Source organism: Diachasma alloeum, unplaced genomic scaffold (genome assembly GCF_001412515.2).
Source record: "Diachasma alloeum isolate Michigan unplaced genomic scaffold, Dall2.0 Dall_scaffold_00286, whole genome shotgun sequence".
NCBI lineage: Eukaryota > Metazoa > Arthropoda > Insecta > Hymenoptera > Braconidae > Diachasma > Diachasma alloeum.
Genome location: NW_021680425.1, coordinates 1,429,705 through 1,447,475, shown reverse-complemented (window position 1 = coordinate 1,447,475; position 17,771 = coordinate 1,429,705). Strand labels below are relative to the sequence as shown.

At 36.7% G+C, this 17,771-nt stretch overlaps 2 protein-coding genes across 2 annotated transcripts; both read right to left on the bottom strand.

The window, feature by feature from the left end:
- Positions 1-9,083: 9,083 nt before the first annotated feature.
- Positions 9,084-10,370, bottom strand: LOC107038653. Its single transcript, XM_015257875.2, has 2 exons — positions 10,172-10,370; positions 9,084-9,435 (listed from the first exon to the last, which is right to left on the bottom strand). Exons 1-2 carry the CDS (start codon positions 10,286-10,288, stop codon positions 9,184-9,186), a joined length of 369 nt encoding a protein of 122 aa, XP_015113361.1. The 5' UTR covers positions 10,289-10,370; the 3' UTR covers positions 9,084-9,183.
- Positions 10,371-12,855: 2,485 nt separating this feature from the next.
- On the bottom strand, positions 12,856-14,034 carry LOC107038652. The gene is made up of 2 exons (XM_015257874.2): positions 13,849-14,034; positions 12,856-13,227 (listed from the first exon to the last, which is right to left on the bottom strand). The coding sequence occupies exons 1-2, from the start codon at positions 13,960-13,962 to the stop codon at positions 12,943-12,945; spliced, it is 399 nt and encodes a 132-aa protein (XP_015113360.1). The 5' UTR covers positions 13,963-14,034; the 3' UTR covers positions 12,856-12,942.
- Positions 14,035-17,771: the final 3,737 nt, after the last annotated feature.

The window sequence follows — 17,771 nt, the reverse complement described above, 5'->3', positions numbered from 1 at the left end:
GATATTGTCTATAGACAAAAGCTTTCGTCAGTCTCGTTTGAATACTTACTCGGGGAATGTCTAGTGGCTGTAATTAAATTATTCATTTATTTATCAAATTCACGTAATCAAACTTCTGATTTTTTGTCAGAAGCGTGTGAATGCTGACTTGATATCAGATATTCCATTGAATAATTCATTGTTACCCTAGTTTTCCAAAATACACACTCGTTTACTAAAGATCTGAGATAAAATACATAAGATACTAGTTCTATGGTTGTCGATGTTTATTAAGAAATTTCTTGATAGGAGAAAGGATACAAGAGGCTGGAGCACTTCAGTTGAAGTTTGGAGAGAAGATTCAGTCGGGGATATTGTCTATACACAAAAGTTTCCTTCAGTTTCGTTTGAATACTTCCTCGTGGAATGAGAAATGGGTGTAATTAAATAATTCATCTCTTTATCAAATTCAAATAGTCAAACGGAGAATGGACTCGTCGCTAGGAAGCAAAAACAAGTTCTTCAGTTGCGAAGATTGTTCATCAAAAGCGTGTGAATGATGACTTTATGTAAGATATTTGATCGAATAATTCATTCTAGTTTTCTAAAGACATTTTTCGTTTGAACCCTCACAAACATGACAAAATCTTGAATATACACTTGTTTGCAAAAGTTTTGAGGGAAAATACATAAGATTCTAGTTCGAGTTGTTTCAGAACTGAGCGATTGTACAGCAAAAGAAAAACCGACCAAGTATCTCAAAACTAATTTCTGGCGCCAAATAGATTATCCCTTGGAAAGCAATCGCTCAAGAGAACGGGGCAAGAATTCCGTGGAAGGAGTCAGGCAATTTACGAATTTCGTGAAGTGTTCATGTTCAAGTCATGAAGGCGAATGAAATTAAATTAATCAAATCATAATCAATCAAGAAATCGTTTTTGTGCCAGCAGGGATTTTTGTATTTAATGCATGTAGAATTCTGGCAAAAGGAAATCTCCAGACATTTCCGAAATATAAACACAATGTTGAAAATTTTCATTTGAATTTTCCGTGGCAAATTATGGAAATTTTTATGGCGTTCAAGTTCCACTGAAATTTCGGGAAATCTTGTCTTTGAAAAATCAAATATTCCACTGATTTTCTGTTCAAATGATCTGGAAATCAATAAAATACTTGATTTTTCAGTTCAATTAATCTGTGAAAATTCAGAAAAATTAGGAAAATTCAGAGAAAAATTGAAAGCTCATGTCATTTTCTTTCTGAATATTCATGTTTCACTAATAATTCATTCAAGTTGTGAACTTTCCATCTCACTCCAATTGAAAACTCATGAATTTTCGTGAATTCTACTTAAAACTGGAAATTTCATAACCATTTGTTCCCTAAATCCGATTCAATGTAACTCTCACGAGATTTATTATGATATCTTCCATGAAATTTCAAAAAATTTGTAACAGTGCATCGCTTGCTCTCAATCGCACTTCGTTATTCCAGGCTTTTCTTATCGTTTTAAGACAATTATCTCATCTCTAAATAAAAAAATTAATTTTCCGTTGAATATTCTACCTGATAAAAAATATAAAAATAGCGCAAATACGCCTCACCAAATGAAGAAGAACGACCATGAGTGATAAATGGCCATTCGCCCAGACACTCAGCATGAAAATTGCCAAATTTTTCACCTCACCACCTGGTATCAATTATACTCCCCTAAAATGTATCATTCCTCTCACCGCCGACGAAACTCAATCAACAGCTCGGCAATCGCCATTTGATAACTCCCCGAAAATTAGAAAATAACTGGGATTCAAACGACTCGAGACTCCTGCAGATGTTTGGCTGAATTTATTTGTTCCATTTCGTTCTGCGGAATATCGTTAAGAGGTGGCTTCCTAACGAAATGAAAGAATAATAAAAGGTGAAACGGATTGGAGAGGTTTTACGCAATCGAGATACTCGAAGTTGGCAAATTATTAACAATCAGGCAGGTGTTTGGGCGCACCGCGAGAGAGATCCGCTAACAAGACGCCGAGGTGCGGACTGAAGGTATGTAATTATATGCCTGTCTATACGCATGCATGGTTGGGCATGGCTCCAGTGCATACCGGGTGGCCTCTCCAATCATGTTGGGTATTGGTGTTTTTGGTGAGTATTGCTGAATTCCATTCAAGGGGGACATCATTGAAATTTGTAAGTCGTGCATTAAAAAAATTGCATGCGTGAGATTTTTCTCAAATTTGCAATCACAAAAAAAATATGTTTTGACCGCCATTAGGGCCGGTCCTTACTGTTTCCTGTCCTTACTATGTTCCAGATTTTTCAGAATTTTCACAGAATAATTGAACTGAAAAATCAAGTATTTTATTGATTGCTGTATTGGTGATTTTGGTGAGTATTTTTGAATTCTATTCAAGGAGGACACCATTGAAATTTGTAAGTCGTGCATTAAAAAAATGGCATGCGTGAGATTTTTCTCAAATTTGCAATCACAAGAAAAATATGTTTTGACCGCCATTAGGGCCGGTCCTTACTGGTTCCTATCCTTACTATTTTCCTGATTTTTCAGAATCAGATCCTTACTATTTTCCTGATTTTTCAGAATTTTCACAGAATAATTGAACTGAAAAACCAAGTATTTTATTGATTGCTGTATTGGTGATTTTGGTGAGTAGTTCTGAATTCCATTCAAGGAGGACACCATTGAAATTTGTAAGTCGTGCATTAAAAAAATGGCATGCGTGAGATTTTTCTCAAATTTGCAATCACAAAAAAAATATGTTTTGACCGCCATTAGGGCCGGTCCTTACTGTTTCCTGTCCTTACTATTTTCCAGATTTTTCAGAATTTTCACAGAATAATTGAACTGAAAAATCAAGTATTTTATTGATTGCTGTATTGGTGTTTTTGGTGAGTATTTCTGAATTCCATTCAAGGAGGACACCATTGAAATTTGTAAGTCGTGCATTAAAAAAATGGCATGCGTGAGATTTTTCTCAAATTTGCAATCACAAAAAAAATATGTTTTGACCGCCATTAGGGCCGGTCCTTACTGGTTCCTATCCTTACTATTTTCCTGATTTTTCAGAATCAGATCCTTACTATTTTCCTGATTTTTCAGAATTTTCACAGAATAATTGAACTGAAAAACCAAGTATTTTATTGATTGCTGTATTGGTGATTTTGGTGAGTATTTTTGAATTCCATTCAAGGAGGACACCATTGAAATTTGTAAGTCGTGCATTAAAAAAATGGCATGCGTGAGATTTTTCTCAAATTTGCAATCACAAGAAAAATATGTTTTGACCCATTTACGCCCATTCAATATGCCGAGGAATTAAAAAAAAAACAATTTTTCCGGTTGAAAGTGTACAACGTGAGTAGAAATAATCCGGTCTTCTTCCGATCTACTTTTCAAGCCTTGTGATTAAATAGCTATTTTCGTCACAAGGCCGAACAGTTATTTTCGGCCGAGTAACGAACATAATTTTTCGGCCTTTTTACCAAAATAGCCATTTCTTCACAATGTCCGTAAACGGCGTTGTACGGACAATGTGCTAAAATAGTATATTTCAGCACGTGTGGGGCAATTTCGTCTTTAACGTGTGTGGGGTTTACAGCATGAGCCGAGGGCGAGTGATGTAACCACACACGTTAAGGACGAAATTTCCCAACAAGTACTGAACAAAATTTTATGTCACGAAGCCTGAAACCGGCTGAATTAGACACGAGACCCGAAGCGTCGAGTGGGTAATCCAGCCAGTTTCAGGCATGAGTGGCATAAATTCCTATTTCAAACATCGACGAATATTCCTATGTTCCCATTCACAAATGTCATCCATCAACATTCACCAACCTTCATAATCCTCAAATAAACCCCTCATTCGAAAAACATTCTCCACCCGAACTTTGAAATAAAATCAGGTCTAACATTCCACCCACCACCAAACTTTTTCCATCTCCAAGAACACGAATAAAACCTCCGATTGAATAATCAAACCCAGAAATTCTCCATCCCACAAAGAAGGCTCCGCGCAAATTGTCTCCCGCAAAATCCCGAAAGTAGTTCACTCTCTCGAGTAAACATCCTCAAAAAAAAAAGATCCCCCATCTTCACAAGTCTCGAAACACCTCGCTCCCATAACAAAGAATCACCCCGTGCAAAAATCTCATTTGAAAAACTATAAAAATAAATGAATCTTACGCAATACCCCCAGCGCTACGTAATCTTTTTCACCCAGTATAAAGCTCACTCCTTGGGCTGGTGCGTCTGGCGGCGTGAAACCGGTGGGTATGATTACCCACTTGGAGTTAACAATCTCCAAGTGCGAAAAGAAGATGAGAGACGGGTGGAGAAGGGGTAGGGTAGCCCGGCCCCGTTGGCGGTTCCCCTTTCATGAGTATAAAACAGCGAAAAAAAAAATGGGAGGAGGGAAACCGCAGACCATAAGAACGCAAGGAGTGCAAGTTCACATTTGGTCATTATGTACGCAATTTCTCTGGCTGCAGTTGTGCATACAGTGTTCCTTATCACAAAGGAAAAAAATTAAAAAGCCATAAAAAAATTATATTCTATGGTAATTTTGAAGAAAATTTTGCATACAATGGTATTCAACTGGAGAGAAAAAGGGGATTAAAAAAAATACAAGTTATCCGAGAGAAGGCTGTAACAACATATTCAGTTTCGCTTGTCCATATATTCAACACGAGTTCAGGCATTTTTGTAACATCTATATGGAGCCGTATAATGACTACATACGGAGAATACAACGTTTATTAATGACTAGAAACAGTGGTGAGTTCTGGCTTCGTTAAAACAACAGTCGAAAGTTCAGGTTCACTCTGACAGGGGTATATATGAAATACGCACAGCAGAGCCTCATTATTTTCCCCCTGACTTCATGATACTTCCGAGAACCGCCTCCCCCCCCCCCCCTCCCTTCGCTCACCGATAAATATAAAACTTTTAATATTTAACGAGTTACATTGAAGAGCTGAAAATAATACGAATTCTCGGGTATTCGACACAAGTGTCTACACGGCACACAAGAGTGGACAAAAAAATGCCGATAATTCACCTGGGATACGTATGGAAACGAATTTTCCTCTGGCACACGACAATTTTACGCCTCAAATATCGTCGTTAGTGAGACTAAATAATAAACGCAGACGGCTATCCAATGGAGACAGGTAGAATACATGGGTGGGTTGGGGGTGAAAAAATATATGTATATATTCTCGTATTTCTGCACATCCCTCCAGACCTTGATTCAACACCCGAGTTTATTGGACCGCACCATTTTAATTATTATTATCGATGGAATAGCCAGGTACATGGTAAATCGAGTTTAATTTCCACGTTATGATTTTGTCAACTGACAACAAGGTGGTGAAATAAAGTTGATAAAAATTGGGAAGGGCTGTTAGTCGCTTGATGCAATCCCTCGCATCGTGGATGCGTCGATTGTGGGGCAGGTGGGGGGGGGGGGGGGNGGGGGGGGGGGGGGGTGAAGAGGGTCTGACACATTGCGGGTCGAACCAATAACCTCGCGATTGATTCCCCCTCCTCTTCGTTAGAAGAGAAATTGGAAATCATCGAAACGTTTCGACACATTTTGGTATATGATATTGTTTTTTGAGGAAATCAATGATTTTTTTAAGAAATTGTTTTAGAAATTGTTAATCGAAAAAGGATATGGTCTTCAACAATTGAATTTTTTGGTGATTTCATTTTCTTTCGCTGTGAAAAATGTTTGCTGTATATTTTTCGGATACGGCCATAGACGAGACGAGACTTTTTAGAATTAATGAATGAAGTGATTCAGTAAAAAATCCTTTTTGCGGTGGATATCTTACGATTCGTTCGGTAAAATTCGTTTTAGGTAGAATTCAAGGAAATTAATGCGTTTTCAGGGGGAGTTAGATGGAGATTACACAATTTGACTGAATTTTCAGTGAATTTTGAATTTTTTGCTGATTTTTCGGAATTTTCCGGGAATTGGAACGGAAAATTTAGACAAAAAAATGTAAAAAGTGCAGATTTCTGAAAAAAATGAAAAAATTCAACAAAGCAAATTCAATTTACACTTGTCGTCTTTTGCGTGCAGTTTCAAAGAGAAACTTTCGACTTTTTATTCTTCATTTTTTGTATTAGCCTGAGTAAGAGAATAAAGCCACATAAATTCATTGGCTCCTTAGTCAACTGGCAACCAGTGCAATAAAAAATCATAGTTTGGGTAATGAATTTTGACGAATGATTGACTTTAACGGGACCTACACCGATAGAAGTGATTGGTTCGAGATGACCGCGAGAAAGCTGAATGAGAAAATGAGCTGGGAACATGAGAAAATCCGGAGTGCGTGTGATGAGGAAATGAAGCGCAAGCCCATTGCACCAGGCAGCTGTGTTAAACATTCTGATGGCGATGTACAGTTTTGAGTTATCTCTCCATAAATAATGGTAATCACTCTCAATCCCAATGAACCCCATCCCCATTATTAACGGACAGTGTTAACGAGTTTCAAAACTCGTTTCGTTCACCAAATATGGGTTTTATAAAGTGTAAATGGACCAAAAGTCACAACTCCCAACTTCTACAGAACTACGTAATTATAAAGAAGAATACAAGGTGAGAATTCACGTGCGTAATTTGAAAAACTGCACCCAGAGTTGCCTCATAACTAAAATCACTCGATTTATTCCTCACTAGCTGCTGCGGCTACTTTCAAATTAACCCAAATAGCCATCACCCTTTGGCAAACTTTTTTAGTTAAAAAACTTTCTTAATTGTGAAGAACCTTTCTATTATATGTACCACGTAATTCTCCTCAATTTGGCCAGGAAAAATTTTTGTTTGAATGCACTAGTCCGCCCTCAGAGGAATGGTTTATGTGAATTCGATAAATTTTATTTGAATCATATAAACGGGAAGCTTTGCTTCTTGTTCAGGCCGAAGAATATTTTTTGAATATAAATCCTCAATCCACATAAAGACTTCATGGATTTCCAACTGGAAAATTCCGTCGCACATGTGCCTGAAAAAATGGTGAGTGAGTTAAAAAATGATGAGTGCGAAGCACGAGCTTTTGAACCTGAATTTTTCTGTCCCAAATTTTTTTAAAGATTTTTTCTATTAAAATTATTGGGCCCGGAATTGCAAACTTGTTTCTGCTATATTTTGTTTTCTTTCGCATCACAGGATGCGAGCGAAAAAAACTTGGAAAATTCATGAGCAAGTACTTTTAACGAAAAAATTCCAAGACAATATTCATACACTGTTAAAAATTTTCACCTTTTCGTGTCAACTTAAGGAAATTTTTATCGTGTTCAAGTTCCCCTGAAATTTCAGGAAATCTTGTCATTGAAATATCAAATATTCCATTGACTTTCGGTTCAAATAATCTGGAAATCAATAAAATAATGGATTTTTCAGTTCAATTATTCTGTCAGAATTCAGGAAAATCAGGAAAATTCAGGGAAAAATTGAAAATTGATGCCATTTTGTTTCTGAATATTTATGTTCGATTAAAAATTCAATCAAGTTGTGAACTTTCCATCTCACTACCACTGAAAACTCATGAATTCCCTTGAATTTCACCTACAACTTAAAATTTCATAACCATTTTCCCCGAACGAATGAAAATTCATCTACGACGGAAAATTAAGCGAAAAGAAAGTTATAATAACGCAAATAATTCACAAGATTCATTTGTAATAACCATCTTATACTTTGGTTTTCCTGTACGGGATTTCCGTATCTCAGGGAAATGATAAATTGCTTCTAATCGAACCTAAATCGGATTCAATGTCACTCTCACGAGAATTACTACCCCATTTTCCATGAAATTTTGAAAAATTTTCAACAGTGTAGCCGCAGTGACAAAAACCATTGTTTTCACGAATGGCACTGCTTATATTCAACCCAGGATTAATCATATTTTTATTTCATTCGTACTGCAGCATGCAACATTTTTTTCACTCCTCTGGAACAATCCTCTGGCAGACGGGAAAGCCGACTAGACTTCTCACTCCAATATTACTTTACGGCTTCACCTCTATACCAGAGTAACTTCCCGGGGCATACGCAGCTGACTAATTCTCGTTAATCGTGAAATCGCGTGAGATAGGAGAAGTGGAAACAGCGATTGCCTCAGCCACAAACAGCGTCGCCGCGACGCATGTTGTCTCTCATACTGGCCCCCCTGGTTGTATTATGGACGCCAGCGTGAATCCAGGGGTTAACGCATGAAGCGTATAATTTCACGGTTCCGAGGATGCACGCGCACAGAATACTACGTATCACGTGAACTATACGTACAATGAGATATGGAGGAGATTGTCCCAATTATTGCAGCCGGCACATGTGTACCACCTTACGTACACAATCGCCAATTTCAATTCTCTCTTTGTCGCTCAGAGCTATGTTACGACTGTATCTTATGGGATTATCGATGAGAAGCTTATGGCGTAAGCAGGATTCAACTATCTGCTGATAGAAGTGGACACTCAGTGGCTTGCAAACTCAGAGAGAATATACAATTTCAGGTATTGCGGATGCAGATTCGGGATATAAAGCCGTTGGGGATATCTGGTCGATATGGGAACTAGTAAGGCCATTGAAATTGCGGCTGCAGGTTGATTAATTCGAGCTGAGATTGCTGTTTTGGACATTTTGAGAGCATGTTATTAGATTTTAGGGAACTGAATGTTATTCAAAGCAAAGTGGTATCCTATGAAATTCTTCAGACTGAGGTTTCTAGAAACTCAAATTTGTTGAAATTTCAGTCAGCGTCATTTGAATGTTCGATGTTGTGAATTTGAATTCAATTTTAAGTGAAAGCGTTCACAAAATTTTCCATTTATCTTGAAAATTCAAGAGAATCGGGGTTTTCATGGTAAATAATCATTAATTTTTCAATGAAAGCGCGAATTTCCAACCTCAGCGGGAAAATTGAACATCACATACAATTCAATTTACAATTGAATGAGAATTCAGAAAAGGTGTTGCCTGAATTTCCAAAATTTTCAATATTTGAGTTCTGATAATCAAGAATTACTTCAATATTCAAGAAGTTAACTCATTCGTCAACGGAGAAAGATACAGAAATTTCACACGTAAAATCACTGAGATTTATTCGAAACAGAACCATTCACAACATCATCATCCTTCTTCTAGCTGCAATTGTTTACAGAACCATTCGATAGTATCAATGTTGAGGTTCACCACTTGAGTTAGATGGTATGGCAAAAACGTCGAGCTGCACATCAAAGTGTCCTTGGGGTCCAGTGAAAGCCCCGACCACGACGTAGTTTTTCCCGGGTCCACCGGCCTGAATATTGACGAGTGCTTCTGATCCTAGAGCATTGACACCTTCTACAGTGGTGATTATCCCATCGATATTCGTGATTGGCTCAATAATATACGTTGGTCGCTCGATGCCGTTTCGTGCTTGTGGTCCCTGAAAACATACATCACACAGAGAAAAAACTTAGAGAGAGAAATTATCGAACAGGTGAAGTAATCTTGCAGCGAACTCGATTTCCAGTATTTTTTTACCCTACAATGAGAAAATTAAACAAATCTCGTTTGGGCCAACAAAATCGCTAGTCAAAAATCACCAAAAAGAAGTTGTTTGGTTCGAATTTGAAAGTCTCAAATATGAATAATTGCTCTACTTTCGACAACAACGAAATATTTGCCTCAAGAGGCAAATAATTGGTGATAGATTTCTAAAAACTAATGATATGAAATTCGAGATTTTCGAGATATTTCGAGATCAATTTCCTTTCTCCTTTTTACGGTAGGATATTTTCTCCCTGAAAAGGCACGGTCTCGTGTGAATTAATTGGTGATACTGAAAACGGATTAAAACAACTCTGATTCCCAAAAATTACAGATGAGTCTCTGGAAATAGAAAATCAGTGGCGATGTCGCTGGAAATTAGCGATAATGTCATTAAAATTTCGTCACAAAGTCTCAGAATTTCAGAATTTTTCACTCGTTGAATTTCACGATCCCGAATGTCTAATAATTAGAGATAGATTCCCGAAAATCAGTGACATGTCCCTAAAAATCAAGGCTTGTTTCTCTGTGAATATCAATAAACTGTTGGAAACCTGCATAACGAACAAGCGTATCACCGTGGATATCCGTTCCCTCACGTTCGTCTGTTATTAAACTGTCGATTTACTCACAGCGATCAAGCGTCTAGATGCTACTAAGATATCTCCTCTCTGATGCTTTCCGGCATGCAGGTCTTCAGCTGCAACAAAAGCAGACAGGGCAAAGCAAATTATCACTGACACTTTCATGTTTACTCCTCAACTGTTTTAATGAACGTCACACGGATCTGTTTCGTACACTGGGACGAGTCAAATAGCTGCACCAGGAATTTATGTTATTGTGTTATCACTCTAATCCTTCGCTTCCTGTTCAACGTTCAAGTTACTGAACACGTAATAAATTATCACTGGAATCCACAGCTATCGAGTATTTTCGCACAATTATCAAACAAACAATTCACTCTGATTAGGTTGCGCTACCAATGCGTTGATCTTCAATTTTGCGAGATTCCGTCGAACAGCGAAACATCACGATTTGACAATAAATCGTGATGGAACCGTGATGTGTTTAGGACTGTTTAAGCTCTCCCAACATTCCGTTATTTAGCCTATTATTATCGTCCATGGAAATGAATAACATCGTAAATTGCTTAAAACCTAAATACCTGGAGAATTCTGTAGTGACAATGGTAATGCACTGTTAAAAATTTTGGGCTAAAATTTGCAGTATAGTTGGTAGGAATTTCCATCACATTTTAGTTCCACTGAAATTTCATTGTTACAAATTTTTGTCTGAAATTTCCGGTACAGTTTTTGGAAATTTTTATCAAATTTAATAACCACTGAAATTTCAGGGAATTTCCTCGTTGAAAATTCAGAATTTCGTGGAGAAATCAAAGGGAACTGTAAATTTCAAGCTCATTTTTCCCTAAAAATAAATGGAAAAGCAGAAAATTACGGAAAATATATTCTTGAATTTTCAAGACGGTGACATTAAATGCGATTGAGGGGGAAAAATCGTGAAATTTCAGATTTCACTGAAATTTCAATGTAATTTGGCACTGAATATTCATATTAGATTGGGCATTCAAATAAATTAAGAAATTTTACTGAATTTTCAGGGAAACCTGAAATTTCATGATTTTTTCGCCCTAAATCGCCTTCAGTGTTACTGTGCTGACAATTAGTAGTCAACACAGACAATTAGTTGTCCATGAAATTTCATTTTTTTCTAGCAGTGAAATCTCCTGCAAGGATTTTCGCCATTGGAAATCCAAAATTCTAAGGAAAAATCAATGGAAGTTGTACATTTTACTTCAATTATTCCATGAAAATAAATAAAAATCGGAACGATTCGGATATATAACATTTAATTTAAATGTCAAATGAATTGGAAAATCCTTGCCTTGCAGAATTGCAATTGCAGCTTGACTGTACAGATTTAACGTGACTGACTGCATTGATCGACGATTCTTCTTACTTTACGTAATACGTTCTTATCAATTTTGTGGTGAAGTGGTAAACTAGGATAAGTGCAATTTTTTTGGAAAATTTTCTATCCTAGTTTACGACTTCGCTACAGAATTCCCCAAACATTAAATAGATTTTCTCTCGAAATTCTAATTCTATTTGAATTTATTATTTGCCTAATGAAGGTAGGCGGCGGGTTGAGTCGAATCTAGAGAGGAGAATTTCTGCGATCCCCGGTAGCTTAGTTGGAAGAGTTTCCGGCGCGATACTGGGGAGACCCGAGTTCGATTCCCGGCGGGGGTATCGGGAATTTTTTCTCTCGAAATTCTAATTCTATTTGAATTGAGGGATAGCACTAGTTGATGATCTGTATCAAATACTGACCTTAAATAAACATTCGAACACTAGCCGAGCATCTCCTTTTTCACGATTAGCCATGTGTAAGTCACCGAACGCAATACCCAGCGATAGGCAAATTAGAAGAGCGAACCTCATGTTGATCCTCTGTTGAGGCTTTGTAATCTGTCCTGCAGACTGCACTGATGCTATCCATTGGATTAGGCAGGCAGTTTATACTGGTCCTATCTCTTCAATGCGTAACTGACGAATCAGGTCAGAAAATTATAAAAATTGTGGAAAATCATTTCTGAAGTCGTCGGTTACGAACAATTTCCTTCTTGTTATTAGACGAAATCTCGCAAGTGCTGGTAGTGATTGACACTCCGAATGAACCACCCTGGTACATTAATATTCATACATGTATATGAGGAGGAGTCGAAACAGCTTGACAAAGGGAACGTATATCTGGAGAATTTGGTGCAACTTGAGTTGAGAAAATGAACAAAATCCTAAAAGTGAACTTTTGTATTGATTGAATATAGAATCGCGCAAAGGAAAACATCTAGACGTTTCTAAAATATGTCCGCCGCTTGGGCTCAATCGCAATGAGCTCAGAGGGAAAAACTAACCTTGCCTTCTCGTTCCAGACTTTTTTTGTCGTTTTAAAAATATTTAAATTCGGAAAGCGAATGGACATGTCTCAAGTTGAGACTTTCAAAGTCTTAACTCGAGACATTCAAAAGGTTCAACTTGACACACTCAACAGTCTTAATTTGAAACCTTCGAAAGTCCCGACTTCCGATATTCGACAGTCCTAACTTTCGAGAATCCCAAGTTGAGAATTTTACAATTAAAATTCAAATTTTCGAAAGGCTCATTTGAGACTTTCACAAGTCTTAACTTGACATCGTAAATGTCAAATTGAAACTTATTTTTTGTTTGGTGAATCACATTTCTGATATATTGGATCTTTTTTGGACAAAGTTGAGAAAAATAAGACAACTGGATTAATTTGCAATGATATTTATTAGAGAATTTCAATTTATCACTAATGGCCGCAGCACTCGGCAGATATTCAACCTACACATCAATACTTAGATGTCCAGAAAAACTGGTGTACTGTTGGAAGGTGGCGGTGGTGGTGGTGGTGGAGCTGTGCCATTTGGGTTGGGAAGAACAGCGTAGACGTCCACTGTCACGTTGATACCTGTACCAATCGGGCTAGTAGCTAACAGGATGACTTTCCTGCTGTTAGGTCCACCTCCAACGATTCTCACTATGGCGTTTGATCCTAGATTGTTGACAGCATTGACAGCAGTGATTCTACCGGGTGAACCGAGTCCTTGGAGGGCAATTCCAGGTCTACCAGGTGCTGGTTTCTGAAATTGGGAGAAACAAGCGAATGTCAGATGAGGACAATCAGAGAAAAAACGAAAACTACCAGGTAACTGAAGTAGTTCTTTGATAGGTCAGACATTTAATGTATCAAGAAGTCCGGTAGAATGATCCTATGAACAGTCCTGACTTTAGAAACAAATGAAACTCGAAAATTTCTTTCTCAAAGTCTTAGGAGAATTCGTCTTATTAAATGAGGATGAATTTCATGTCTTTTAATAGAACGATTCACAAAATTCAGTTATCATTCCCTCAATAGCGAAATTTTGAATAGAGATTAAGATCCTACATAAGCAAAAATCATATAGCTTGACAAACTTCCCTATCAAAGGACTCAGGAAAGGATTCAGGTGGTTTCGAAAGGATTCTAAAACACTGTTTTTTTGAAATTATTTGTAAGAGGTTGAAGAATGTCTGGTGCTTCAGACGTTTTAGCAGTTTTACTGTCTTGCCAAGTGATCACTAATGCAGGAAAGCAGCTAAAACTTTCGAAGCTTCACATGATCTCGGTTATGAAAATCAAGTTTGATAATGAATTGTTTTTCTGATAATTTCTCATTATTTCTAATTAATTCGTGAATTAATTAATCAAAATATTCCCTCACCCGAACAATCGGCTTGGAGACCACTAGGACATCTCCTTCCTCGCGTTGTCCAGCGTGTAAGTCGGCTGCCGCAAAAACAGCGAGTGATAACAGAATAAGGGCAGCGAATTTCATGATGATTGCTAGTCAATTTCTTGCACTATTCGTTGACGACAACTTGCTGACTGACGCCGATCATCACGTCGGAGACAATTTATATTGTCGCGTTGTGGTATCTCCATCGCGGGTGGTCGAAAAAATACGAAGATTCTGGGGAATTCGTTTCAGAGTCAACAAGTCTCAAGGATTTCTTTCCGGTTATCGAGTAAAAATAGAAGTTTCCAAGATATTTACGCACAATAGTTAAGTGGAATTGTGAGCACTAGAACTGATTATTTTCGTTGTTTTTATGGATACTAGTTATCACTGATAGAGTCACGGGATCTTCATTGATTTCGTCATGAATCAATACTTCAACTGTAGAAAAACGTTTTTTGATTTCAGAGAGATTTTATTAAAATTTAATGTAACATGTCATGTGCAGGTCAAATCTGATGCAGTTGACAAGAACGGCACAGCGAAAGGTATCGTAGCGAAAAAAGAAATTATTTACAAATTCACGCCAAATTTTAGTGTAGACAACTTAATTGTGGAATGAAATGTAAAAAAAATCGCAGAGAAAAAAAGTTTTGATTTTCAGAGACATTCCACTGATTTTCAGTTGGTCGTTACGAAAACACGGGGTATTTTCAAACTCTTCAACTGCACAAATTATTATTTGCGACATAATTGTCCATTTTCTCATGTTTTTAATGGGCAAAATTGATTAATTCTTGCTTCTTATATTTTTATTGGTGATGAGCTTTCATAAATGTCATCAATTTCAATTCCGACCATTTTCCTTTTTTGCGAATGGCATAAATTTGATTTTCTTTCCTTTTTGACTTGGATATAGATTCTAAATTCTCGAAAACCGCGAAAATTCCCCGATTTTGGAGAAACTTCTCAGAAAACTTCTTTTTTCATTCTAGAAAAATTTAGAAATTGATTCAGTTTTGTAGAAAATTTTTGGATTTTGCGGATAATTCAAGAAAATTGTTCAATTTTTTAGAACATCGACTCATAACAACATAACATAACAACATAAGCTGAAAAGTGAAAAGGACTTGATCAAAGATTCAAAATTATTCATTAGATTTTCACTTAGTATTCATCTTTATCAATGATTGAGTTTTTTTGTCTACACGGAGAGAAATTTTTGATAACAATTATCCTACCGTTCTATAAAAGTGTATGAGTCATCGTTTCCTCATTTCTATCCCGAAATTTAGTAAAAATTAATATATGATGATCAAATTTTATTCTACGTTAGAGAAATTTTATTCTGATAAAAATAAAAATTACTGTGCCGGCAGAGTAAAAATTACTGTACCGGTAGGGTACAATTTACCAGCCGTTCTAGAATTTTCGTTGTTATCTACATAAAAATTATTGGACTGGAAGGATAAAATTTGTTATGCGTCAGGATAAAATTTCTCAAACGTAGAATAAAATTTGATCATCATATATTAATTTTTACTAAATTTCGGGATAGAAATGAGGAAACGATGACTCATGATACACTTTTATAGAACGGTAGGATAATTTTTATCAAAAATTTCTCTCCGTGTATGTATCATTCATGTTTATACTGTCTTATAATGGTATAAAATTTAATTCATTCAAAATTTGAATGAAGAAATGGAAACTTCTGTCAAGTTAATGTGGTGATAGATCGTTGCGCACGTCCTGTCTATTTTAACAGAATATCCTGTCAAAAGTTTCCGTACAGGCACCAACCAAAAAACTCCACAAAATTCGGTAACAAAATGTCATCCACCTGGCCAGGTAATTTTAATTGGAAACCCCACCCACGTTTTCCCCACGCTATATTAAAAAGTCCGACAAAGGGCGAAAACCAATGTGAACAGTGACCCCAATAGCCAAAACCAGTTGGAGCAGAAAGATCGCCTAATGAGTCGACATACAAGATTTGTTCGTCCCCCAAACGCAATTACGTGTTTGTTCCACGTAAACACTTGAGATTATCGATCACCCGAGCCTCGAGATATCGGTCAATGACGATGATAGTGAATCTAGCAACTGAAAAGTTAAAAGTTTAAAGTATCCCCGACGTTAACAATGCGAATCAAGTATTTGTCATTTCCATTGAGAGCATCACTCGAGTTACAAAGAAAATAATGAAAGATCGAACCAACGTTTTTCGCAGCGTTCATTTACCATTGGACACGTGATTCTATGGAATTTTCTGGCGGAAAAAAAACGTAACGTCGACATCTGATCGTTGGACGGATAGCCGAACAAAAATTCTGCGTGTACGCCCATTGAGCGAATTCTGAATTGATGCTTCTCTTTGTGGTCGCCAACTCATGCATGGCGAATACTCCATGATAAAAAAATTGGGCTGGGGGAGGGCGGAATAAAACCAAAAATACAATGAAAAAAGAATAGGACCACTGGGAACAATGTATTAGTGAATACAAAAAGTGATTACATTTTTTTTTCGTTATTGAGTAGTCGGTGAAAAATATTCTATTCATACGCAATCTCCCAAATCGTTCCTACACATTACATATTTGTCGGGTTTTTAAACGGACGCATTCGATTGTTTGCCTTCAATTGCAGTACCATTGTGATTTTCTTCAATTTGATTTTTTATTCTACGCTGGGAGGAACAAGTGGGAAATTGCGTTCGTCACAACAGGGTCGATATATTTTTGCTAATAAATTAGCGATTTGCTTTCGAATGGAATTTCTAGGACGATGTATTTTCAATTGAATTCAATGATTCGAGGAGTTCTACGTTGTTCCAACGGTGACAGCCAACCTTGCCCCGACGTTAAAATTTTTCTACCTTTTTCTGAATATTGGTTTCAAAATCAATTTTTTTTAACAATAGATGATGCAATTCATCTCATTAGCGAACTCGGTGTAGACGGCATTGGGAAGAATATTTTTAATCACGATTGGATTCATTCAAACAATAATTTTTTCAGTTGTCCGGATATTGAAAATAACATATTGGAACTTTTAAGACCAAAATCAGTTATTCCGACACTAAAAATTGGAAATTTCGCATTTGACGAATGCAGGCAAAAACTACCTAATCATGGAACTAATTTCTTCAGTCAAATAAATCATTTCTAGTGGACGCACAGCAGCCAAGAATTTTGTAGAGTGACATAGGCCTCTTATCTATAAGTTTGTGAAGTGTCCATGACTTGAAGTCTGAAGGAACAGTTTTTCTACCTCAAGAGGTAAGAAATTGATTCAAAATACTATTTTCTTCTCATCGTTTCGAGAATGTTATTTTCTTTAGAAAAAAAAAATAATATTTCATTTAAACTTTAAAAACTTATGTCTTCAAGATATCTTAATTTAAATTTTGAGACACGAAAATGTGTCTTATCGGCTGACTTCATGGTGACTGAGATTTCGAATGTCTTGAAATGCAAGTCACCAAATTTAAGACATTGCTTCTGTCTCAATGCAAGCCACTATTCATATATGCCGGCAGTACTATGACATGACATTAACTCCCTGAATTTTCCGTGTCAAATCCTGGAAATTTTACCATGTTTAATTTCCACTGAAATTTCAGGAAATCTTGTCGTTTAAAAATCACATATTGCATGGATTTTCTGTTCGAATTATCGAAAAATCAATAGGGTAATCAAATTCATGGAAAAATTCATGCCGTTTTATTTCTGAATGTTCATGTTCCATTGAAAATTGAATCAAGTTGTCAAATTTTCGTCTCACTCTCACTGAAAACCCACGAATTTATTTGAATTCTACCTAAAACTTGACGTTTCATAACTACTTTTTCCCTAAATCGGATTCAATGTCACTCTCATGAGAATTACTATCACATTTTCCATGAA

Coding starts and splice junctions, on each gene's coding strand:
- LOC107038653 (XM_015257875.2), bottom strand. CDS start 10,288: ATGAAAGTGTCAGTGATAATTTGCTTTGCCCTGTCTGCTTTTGTTGCA. Junction 9,436..10,171: donor CATCTAGACGCTTGATCGCT/GTGAGTAAATCG, acceptor GTATGTTTTCAG/GGACCACAAGCACGAAACGG.
- LOC107038652 (XM_015257874.2), bottom strand. CDS start 13,962: ATGAAATTCGCTGCCCTTATTCTGTTATCACTCGCTGTTTTTGCGGCA. Junction 13,228..13,848: donor TCTCCAAGCCGATTGTTCGG/GTGAGGGAATAT, acceptor TCCCAATTTCAG/AAACCAGCACCTGGTAGACC.